The 10,540-nt window shown below is 54.0% G+C and overlaps 1 protein-coding gene across 1 annotated transcript; it reads left to right on the top strand.

Moving 5' to 3' along the window:
* The first annotated feature begins 2,574 nt into the window (after positions 1–2,574).
* LOC149401579 (uncharacterized) lies at positions 2,575–5,255 on the top strand. The gene is made up of 4 exons (XM_089610793.1): positions 2,575–2,904; positions 3,386–3,796; positions 3,952–4,249; positions 5,185–5,255. Exons 1-4 carry the CDS (start codon positions 2,575–2,577, stop codon positions 5,253–5,255), a joined length of 1,110 nt encoding a protein of 369 aa, XP_089466919.1.
* The last annotated feature ends 5,285 nt before the right edge of the window (positions 5,256–10,540 follow it).

Below are 10,540 nucleotides of genomic sequence, written 5' to 3'. Positions count from 1 at the left end.
CGTAGGGAATTTTAAGCTACCGTCCATCCCTTCTTACGACGAACGGACGAACCTGAACTTCCACATCCACCATTACGAGACATGGATGACGATGCAGGGACAGTCGGACGCAACCTTGCGCCAAGATTTCAGCCTGACCCTCACCGGGTCGGGATTTGAGTGGTTCCGAAGCCTAAGGCCAGAGAGCATCTCGTACTTCTGGGCCTTGCGAGAGGCCTTCCTTGCTCGGTTTGCCACGCTGGTGGCGCAGAAGAAATCAAAGACGTACCTCCTGTCCATCCGATAGGGAGAGACGAGACCTTGAGGCAGTATCTAGCTCGCTTCACTGAAGAATCCCACAAGGTCGAAGGATTCGATGACAAGCACGCCATCACGGCGATCACAGATGGAGCTCGTACAAGCGACTTCCTCAAGTCTATTGTTGGAAAGGTCCCGCGGGACATGGCGGAGCTGATGTCGAGAGCCCACACTTACATGGGGATCGAAGACTACCTCGATGGCTGAGACGGCCGAAAAGTTGGAGGACAAAGCGGTCACCGTCACGACGATCAGGACGGGGATCGCCCCGACCCTCGAAAGAGAAGGAATAAGGGAGGCCAGGCCCCTAACGGTTGCTCCCTCCCTGGGCCAAGGCCCTCACATGTCGATAGCTTCCGGAAGTTTTCGGAATTCACCCCTCTGAACACTCCGTAAGAGCGGATCCTGGCTCTGCACTGCGATAAGCTAGGAAGCCCCGCTCCTCTCACGAAGGATCCTGCGAAGCGGGATCAAAGTAAATTTTGTGAATACCACCAAGACCATGGGCACCTGACATCCGAATGCTACCAGCTCAAACGCCAGATTGAAGCCCTTATCCATGACGGGAAGTTGAAGGAATACGTCCTCAGAACGATTGGGACGGCCGCGGCAGGCGAGGAACACCCGCGGCAAGAAAGGAATGGTCAGACGACAGTAACCGGCACTGATTGAATGGCGAACGATGAACCGGAGAGCTCACAAATGCACGTTGTGGGCTCGATCATAGGAGGACCAGAGTTTGGGGACTCAAGCACGCAAATAAAGAAGTACGTGCGGGAAGTCTCCGAAGGGAAAATAGCACACCATATCAACCACACATACGAGGCTCCACCTCCGACCCCTTTCGAGTCCATGTTCTTCACCAACCAGGAGGCAGTGCGAGTGCTCCACCAGCACAATGACGCGATATTAGTCTCGGCCCCGGTCGCTAACAACCTTGTTCAAAGGATCTTGATTGACAACGGCAGCTCAGCCGACATCATCTTCAAATCAGCTCTGGACAGGATGAAGCTGACCGGGCTGAGACCGACCCCGATCTTGACCCCACTCTTCGGCTTCTCCGGAGAAAGGGTCATGACGGAGGGCACCATCGACCTCCCAGTTACCTTCGGGACTCCTGGGGGGATCGAGGTCACCCACATTGTGTCTTTCTTGGTTGTGGATCAACCGTCCATATACAACATCATCATAGGTCGCCCGACTCTCAATCGGTTGAAAACCATAACTTCCACCTACCATCTGATGATGAAATTCCCAACTGAGAAGGGAATCGCCATAATGTTGGGAGACCAATCAATGGCGAGAATGTGCTACATCCAAGGGGTGGATGGAAAGATGAAGGGAAAGATGGTGAGCACCGTCTTCCAACTCGGAGAAAAATTCCCATGCAAAATCGAGGAATGAGGCACCTTCGGGGAACTGGACCAAAGGGACGATGTCGAGCGTCGGAAGGTGGAGACACCGGATGACCTCGTTCTCGTTGTGCTGGATGACGCCAAGCCTGACCATGTAGTCAAGGTAGGCGCCCAGCTCCCGACCGAGATCCAACTCCAACTTAAGGCATTCCTCCGCGAGTTCAAAGACGTATTCGCGTGGACACACGCCGACATGCCGAGGATCGACCTCGAGATAATGGTCAACCGCCTCAATGATGACAAAAGAGTGACCGAGCGCGTCCAACCAAGACGAGCGTTCAGTGGGGAGAGATACCAGGCCATTGGTGAAGAAGTTGACAAGCTTATCGCCACCAACTTCATTAGGGAGGCGGAACACCCCAAGTGGGGGTCCAATATCGTCATGGTGAAGAAGCCAAATGGGAAATGGCGGATCTGCATCGATTACAAAGATCTCAACAAGGCCTGCCCGAAGGACAACTTTCCTCTCCCATGAATTGAGCAACTCGTGGATGCCACAACGGGTCATGAACTGCTAAGCTTCATGGACGCCTACTCGGGATACAATCAGATCCGCATGCTTGAGCCGAATCAAATCAAGACCACCTTCTTTATGAATTGCGGACTCTACTGCTACATGGTCATGCCTTTTGGCCTTAAAAACGCGGGTGCAACGTACCAAAGGATGGTAAATCGAATGTTCGCCAACCAGATTGGAAAGACAACGGAGGTCTACGTGGACGACATGTTAGTCAAAAGCCTCAAAGCCCACGACCACGTCCGACACCTCATGGAGATGTTCACGATCCTGCGGCCTTACAAGAACAAGCTCAACCCCAACAAGTGCGCTTTCGGGGTTGAGTCCGGAAAATTCCTGGGTTACATGGTGAGCTGCCGTGGGATCGAGGCTAATCTCGAAAAAATCAAGGCGATCTTGGAAATGAGGTCGCCACAGAAGGTTAAAGAAGTGCAATGTTTGACGGGAAGAATCGCCACCCTAACGCGATTCGTGTCCAAGGCCACCGACAGGTGCCAACCATTCTTTAAGGCATTGAAAAAGACCGACAGGTTCGTGTGGACGAAGGAGTGCAAGGAGGCGTTCCGCGAAATGAAGACCTACTTCAGCTCTCCTCAGTTCCTTCCAAAATCGAAAGACGGTGAGACCTTGTATGTCTATCTCGCGGTTTCCAACAAGGCCGTGAGCACGGTTCCGGTACGCGAGGAAGACAGGGTCCAATGGCCGGTCTACTACGTTAGCAAGGCGCTCCTCGACACCGAGACTCAATACCCGAAAATCAAGAGATTGTCCCTTGCCCTTGTCATGAGCTGGGCGAGTATGGGGCTATCAAAGGCTAGGCCCTCGCCGACTTTGTGGCGGAATTCACCAGCACGCCCCTAACAGACGGAGACAAGGAGAACGACCATGACGGGTTGCGAAGAAGAGGACCAATGACCCGATAGGGCCGGTCTGGGACTTGCACGTAGACGGCGCATCGAATGCCCGGGGGGCTGGCGCCGGCGTCGTACTCACAAACCCCGATAGGGAAAAAATGAGGTACGCTTTGCGATTCGAGTTCAAGACCTCCAACAACGAGGCAGAGTACGAGGCTCTGATCGTTGGCTTGGAGTTGGCGAACAAGCTAGAAATCCAGAACCTGTGCATCCATTGCGACTCACAACTAATTGTGAACCAGGTGAAGGGCGACTACGCAGCCAAGGAGCCAAGCATAATCGTGTATCTGTCTAAGACTCAGAAGAACCTGGAAGCCCTGTCATGGTTCGAGATAGTCCAAATTCCACGCGAAGAAAACATTGAGGCCAATGCCCTGGCGCGGCTTGCGTCAGGGATAGACGAAGAGGGAGAAGGCAATGTCTCGAGAAGCAACGTAGGGGTGATTGATGAAGTGCCACCTCCCTCATGGATGACGCCACTCGTGGAGTACCTCAAGCGAGGAGTCATCCCCGAAAACAAGGAGGAAGCAAGAAAGCTGAAAAGATTGGCGCTGAAATACACGTTGAGGGGGGATACCCTATTCAAGAGAGGGTACTCGATGCCCCTCCTCCGATGCTTAAGTGAGGTCGAAGCAAAGAATGCGCTCTGCGAGGTACATGAGGGGCTGTGTGGGAACCATGCCCCCGGACAGTCTTTGGCTCTGAAACTACTAAGGCTTGGATACTTTTGGCCAACCTTGAAAAAGACTCCCACGAGTGGGCCAAAAGGTGTGACAAATGTCAAAGATTTGCTCACATCCCGCGCCAGGCACCGGCGCCACTATGCCCGATCGTTGTACCTCGACCCTTCACGAAGTGGGGAATCGACCTCATCGGCGAGCTGCCTACTGCCCCGCGACAATACAAGCACGCAATCGTAGCTATCGATTATTTTACAAAATGGGTGGAGGCAGAACCATTGGCAAAGATCACGGAGGCGAACACGACTAGTTTCATCTGGAAGAACATCGTCTGCCGCTTCGGGATCCCTGTATCGATCGTGACTGACAATGGAAAGCAATTCGACAATGCGCGTGTCCGCGACATATGCGAGCAGTTGGGCATCGGCAAGACCTTCTCCTCCCCCCGTCATCCTCAGGCCAACGGCCAAGTCGAAGCGGTCAACAAAACGATCAAGGAGAACCCAAAGAAGAAGCTAGAAGAAAGAAAGGGGGCATGGGCCGAGGAGCTCCCCATGGTCTTGTGGGCGTACCAAATGACCGCGCGGAATGCAACCGGCGAAACCCCGTTCACACTCGCATTTGGCATCGAGGCCTTGGTACCCGTCGAGACCAAACTCCCGACTTTCCGCATCGAAGAATTCTAAGAAACCGCCAACAAAGCAATGAGGTTCGAACTGGACCTCATAGACGAGAAGAGGGCAGACGAACTTACCCGCCTCGCCGCATAAAAGAGGAAGGTCGAGAAGTATTACAACTCCAAGGTCAAGCTTCGGAAGTTCACCGACGGAAGCCTCGTCCTCAGAAGGGTGTTACAAAACACCAAGGTGCAAGGGGCAGGAGTCCTGGGACCCACCTGGGAAGGCCCGTATCGTGTGCGCCGAGCCATACACGGTGGCACGTACGAGCTTGAGAACTTGGAAGGGCTCGTGTTCACTCACCCGTGGAACGCCGAGCATCAGAGGTAATACTACCAATAAAAGCCCGCTCTCGACTCTTTATGCTTTTCTCATTGTATTTTCAATTTTGTTAAGTGACAATTTTGAGTTTGAATAAGGCCAATGGCCAAGGGGTGTAATTTTAATTTATTTGACACAATAATGGGATTACATTTTACCTCAAAAGCTTTGTTATGCGTTGTTATAATTTCTAGTCTCCTCTACGAGTACACAAGAAACTCGGGGGGCTAACAAGTACCCATCTTTCGTGCGACGCTCTCGCATGCCGAAAGGTAGCAAGACGTCAACGGGTCGCATCCGCGCACCGGACTGCTGACCCTAAGGCAGCAGTCAAAACTGAAAATGCGACACATGTACCGACAGGTACCGCGCTCGCTGGGAACTGCGCTTACTTCAAGCCGGTCCTGGCACATGACACGTACGCCAACAGGTAGCGTACACGCTAGGAAAGAGGCACGCTAGCCACCCAGCTCGTGTGCCAAGAGGCAGCGAGTCACCAGTGGGTGTCAAAGGCTCGCACCCGCCAGACGAAACTGGTCTAGCCAGCGTCCACGGGAAACCTCGCCACTAAGTATGGCACTAAGCCAAGCGGACTAGTTACGCTAGACATAGTAAACTGAGGGTTGTGACACACGCACTAGTCAGATTGCACGAATCGATTATGCTAAGCATAGTAAATCGAAAAAATAAGACGCATAATAAACCGAAAAAGCTTTAATGAAAACGGTCAATGTTGCGGAAACAACCCAACAAAAGGGAAAAGAATGCGACAAATATCCGAAAGGAAAGCAACAAAGAAGACAAGCGCTAAACAAGTGCGTGGGAAACCGAAACAAGACCAACTACTCGGAACCAAAATCCACCTGCTCCTCATCAATCTCGGCCTCTCCGTCAGGTCGGCAGTTCGTAGACGGAGCAGCCTCCGCGGGAACCTGGGGACAAGGGTCGTCCTCCTGTGGCACGTCGTCCAAGGGGGGAAACATGCCGTCAAAGAAAGAGAAGGTGGTTCCGCTTGATGCGTTCTCCTTTGCGATCGCGTCACGAACCCCTACGGCCGCCGCGTAACGAGCCTCCTTTAGGGCGATGTCCCAATCATCCTCCAAATCTGCCTTAGCTCGCACGGCGTCATCCTTCTCTTCAATAATGGCTTGCATCTCCACTAGCAGGGAGTCCCGTTCCCTCTCCGCCTTGACATGAGAGATCTCGCTCGCCGATAGTCGAGCGTGGATGATCTTCAGGTCCTCGTTTCGGCCTGAGAGTAACGCTTGGAGTTTCCTCGTGTCCCCCAGGAAGGTGTCGGCCGACTATTCCACCTTTTCCTGAGACGCCTGCTCGGCCGCTTGCAGTGATCTCTTGGCGGCCAGCTCCGCGCCTAGACAGGACGCCTCCTTGCGGGCCCACTTCGACTCCTCCTCGAGTGCTTGAAACTCCTGGGCAGTTCGGACCCCGCCAGTGCAGCGGCATGGTCAGCCGTGGCGCTCTACATATTTGTCTTCATGTTCTGCATCCGTCGCAGCAGGTCCCAAAGAATACGGTCGCCTCGCTCTTGACGTGCAAGCATCTGCAAGAGTGGATGGCACACGAGCAATCACAATAAGTATGGCGACTATACATAATTCAAATAACGGATCGAACCTTTCGAGCGTCGCTGATCCCATTCTTGAAGTATTCGGTATCACTCCTCGTCAGGAGACCTTTAAAGTCCCTCAGAGGGGCTTCGAGGATCCCTTGGGAGCACTGGCCCCTCAACTCCGCTGCTTCCGCTAGAAGCATCGAGTCCATACCATCCTTCGCCGCCGATGTGTGAGCACGCTTCTGACAAGAGGGCGAGCTGAGAGAGACCGACGACGAAGGCCTCTTGTTCGAAGAGTTCACCTCATTCCTCGTCCGCACGGGTGACCCCCCGCGATGAGCCTCAACTCGAGAACGGGCCGCGGCCACGGCTTCGGCAGTGGGTTGCGCCCAGGGCACTCACGCACGCGAACGATCTTGAGCCATCGAATCTGTCATGAAAGAGCGTTGATCGATTAGGGCAAGATAATAAATATAAAACATATTACCCCCCACGTCGAGGAGAGGGGCAGAAGAATCCCCTGCCTCAGACTCGGGGCCTGCCACGACCTCCGCGCCGGTAGTAGGGCGTCGGGGAACGTCATCGCCAGACACGAACCACCCAGTCGTCGCCATTAAGTCCAAAGACTCGAAGAAAGATCATTGCCGCCTCGAGTCTTGGACCGCCCTAATCACGGTGCAAGCTCGGAGTCCTCAACATCACCAACGGCCGAGAAGTCAGCCATGGGACCAAACGTTACTCTCAGGGGTATCGGTGCTTCGAAGTGACCTTGGTGACTATGGCAAGGCGCTGTCGATGCGCTACTAGGTAAGAACCCAGTTTCCCGGGAACCCTACAAATGACTACGAGGTTCTGGATGTCGTCCGCGGTGACAACTCTCTTCTTTGCTCGATAGAGCATCATATTGCATGCTGCAACCACCCGATAGAAGAATGAGGACATCTGCGATGCATGCACTCCCAATCGAACCAGCAAGTCTTGGATCACCGGATGGAAGGGCAACCGTAGCCCTCCGCGAAGGCTCGCCTCGTGAGTGGCGGCGTACCCCTTCCGCAGGCGAGTAGGTAGATCATCGGGCAGCGGTCTCAGGATCGATATCGACTCCGAAATACTATAGCGCTTCCTCGAACTAATAAAGCTGGCAAGCGAGAGCGAGCTTGGGACGTCCACACCCGAGCAATCGAGGTCATCACGAATCGCCGACTCTCTGACCGGAAAGGCTAAAGCTCGCGCTTCCTCTCGCGCGGTCGAAAGCACTGCGGCCGGTGAGGCATGGTGACCCGACGACTCGCCGTAGCTCTCAGAATTAGGAACACTCCTCAAGCAAGGAAAGTACTCCTGGCGATAGCTCGATCGGGCTGGCCGGCCCTCCATGCGCGCGCCCGGGCCGACAGGGTCCGTCACCCCCACAAGCGTGTCTGGCCATCGGCCAGCCGGACACCTTCCTTCAGGCCTGTCCGGCCTTCGGCCGGCCGGATCACCTCCCGCTCGCGCGTCCAGCCTCTGGTCGGCCGGGCTCCCGTCTCCATGCCGGCCCGGCCCTCGGATGGCCGGGTATCCACCTATGTGCGTGTCCGGCGCAAAGGCATGGCCCGGTCCCAGGTCGGCTGGGCCTTCCCCATATGGGCTCGCCCCAAATGGGCCCTCGCCCTTGTCACGCCAAAATGGGCCCTCCATGCGCGCATCCAGCCCAAGGGCCCGGCCCAATTCTCGGTCGGCTGGGTCCCCTTCGCGCGCGCCCGGCCCACTTGGGCCTAGGGTTAGCTCGGGGGTCATGGAGGCCGCCGCCCCCTGGCCGGTGCCCCCTGGCTGGCCAGCCTCCTTCCCGGCGCCGTCGCCTTCCCACCGGCGTGTGCCTCCTCAGGCGCGGTCACGCCCAGATCGCCCGCCTCACTGGTGCGATCGGCAGGTGGCCAAACAGCCCCACCCGATCGGGTGAGGTCCTCCCCGATGCCAGGATCGACCCAGGCGGCGTCACCCTCGGCTAGCGCATCCCCCTGGTGTCGATCTCACCAGGCGCGGTCTTCCCCGGCGCGCACGTCTCGCCTAGGCCGCCTGCCTCGCTGGCACGACCGGCAGGTAGCCAAAAATCCCCACCCCGTCGGGTGGAGTCCTCCCCGGCTTTGAGATCGGCCCAGGCAGTTTTGCCCGTGGCCGGCGTGTCTTCCCTGGCAGCGAACTCACCGAGCACCGCCTCGCCCGAGCCGCGCATCTCGCCCAGGTCACTTGCAGGCGGCCAAACACCCCCGCCCGGATGGGAGGGGTCTCCCCCGGTGCCGGCGAGGCCTCACCCAGGCTGTGCGACCCGACGGCGTCTCCCTGGTCGGCCTCGCCTACGCGCGCGGCATCCCCGCTGCTCCTGTCACCCAGGCCGGTCCCGCGCCGGTTGATCCAGTCCTCCCTAGCACCCGTCACGGCCGGGCCGATGTCCTCCAGGTGGCGTGAGCCTTCTCTTGTGCGCGGGGCCCCTTCCTCTCCGGTCAGCCATGCGTCGATCGAAGAAAACTCATCCCCGACCATTCTTATCATTGTTGTGTTGAGTGGGGCATAATATGGTGCGTGATATCCAATTGAGGGAGATGAAAACCGAGCCCAAAAATCCTCTAGATCCACGTGTTGATCCTCTAGATCCGCACACCGACAGGCGGTTAGTGGGGTCCATGAGCACGTGCAATGAGACAAAAAAGGCACGGAAAACAAAGCGACCAAAGAAAAAAACAATAAATAAAAGCGGCCGAGACGTACCTTTTGACGACGGGTTGCTCCGGTGGGCCGACGGCAGCGGAAAAGCCTTGAGTTTACCACACGAGTTACACTCGGTGAGAAACTCGGGGGGCTAATGTTACCGGCCCGTCCCGACCCGGTGAGACAGCGACAACTGCGATAGCGGCCGACCTTGGACCTCCCCTCGGTGAACGGCTGGCCCAGGGTCGTCGCTCGGCCGATGATCGGCCCTAGGTCGTCACTCGGCCAATCATATATGTTTTAAATAACTATGAAAATCAAATAAGTTTCAAAATGTTTTCAAAACTATATCTATATCATATATGTTTAAAATTTATAAGCTCTTGAAAATTTGAGTGGGAGGTCTCCTCGTACACGAGCCAAAAAAATAAAAGATGTGTAATCTCAAACTTTCAAGTGTTCGAGTGAGTTGAAGTTCACACTTCCTGCATGCACTTTCTCAAATAGAAAATAGGAAAATGTATGAGTATGTACCTTGTGCCTTTATGCACTAACATTGCTCTTCCTTGAACATGAAGATCTAGGATTCCTTTCTAGAAGTCTACTCTATCGCTCTATAACTAGGAAATTTGTTTCCAAACTTATAAGAGACAATGTGCCAGCTCTAAAAACTAAGTGGGAGGGTTATACTTGTTCTTTGTAACCCACGATCCCCAACCCTAATGGAAAAAGCATTTAAACGTTAGACTAAGAGTCACTCTTGTGGCCCTCTCTTCAATGAGAGTACTCTATGGTGTTGTTGCTTTGATCATTGCTGAATGAGCTACGTCCGAGAGTGAGACGATGAAGACAAGACCTTCTCTTGGGGGATTGTTTTTTCAAAGTTGAACTTTTGGACTAAGTGGTTGGTTGCACACTTAGGCTCAACCCCTAGTAATCCTCTCTTGAGGCTCTGCGAAAGGATGTGAGAGATAAAACCAATTTAAAAGGTGGCTAGTCAAAATTGGTGTATTGACATCTTGGCTAAGCATTCATGATATGTCATTTACTTATAAAAGGAGATTTTTTGCGGTATTCTCTTGAGGGAGTAGATTATCATTTTGTTTATAACACCTTTGGATTTTATCAAATATTAAAAACTTAAATGCTAAACCAAAGACTAATCATAAACTTTTTTCAAATCTTATAGGCAAAATGTCTCTCAACCCTCTCTCAACCATTCTTTCCTCGAATAAACTCGAAGGCGAAAATTACATCGGTTGGAAACGTAACCTCGACATAGTCCTTACTATCGACAAGCACAAATGGGTACTCACCACCCCCTGTCCTCAAACGAATGATGATTTGACACAAGAGGACAAAGACGTCTTGGCGGCCTGGCTCCAATCCGATTAGATTGTGAGGTTCTATATATTAGCATCAATGAACAATGTGTTGCAACAACAACATCGTGTTATCGAG

The sequence above is a fragment of the Urtica dioica genome, chromosome 4 (genome assembly GCF_054948205.1).
Source record: "Urtica dioica subsp. dioica isolate 48M chromosome 4, U.dioica_male_clone48M_v1_H2, whole genome shotgun sequence".
Taxonomy (NCBI): domain Eukaryota; kingdom Viridiplantae; phylum Streptophyta; class Magnoliopsida; order Rosales; family Urticaceae; genus Urtica; species Urtica dioica.
The sequence above is the reverse complement of the archived record's forward strand: the minus strand, read 5'-3'. Positions and strand labels throughout refer to the sequence as shown.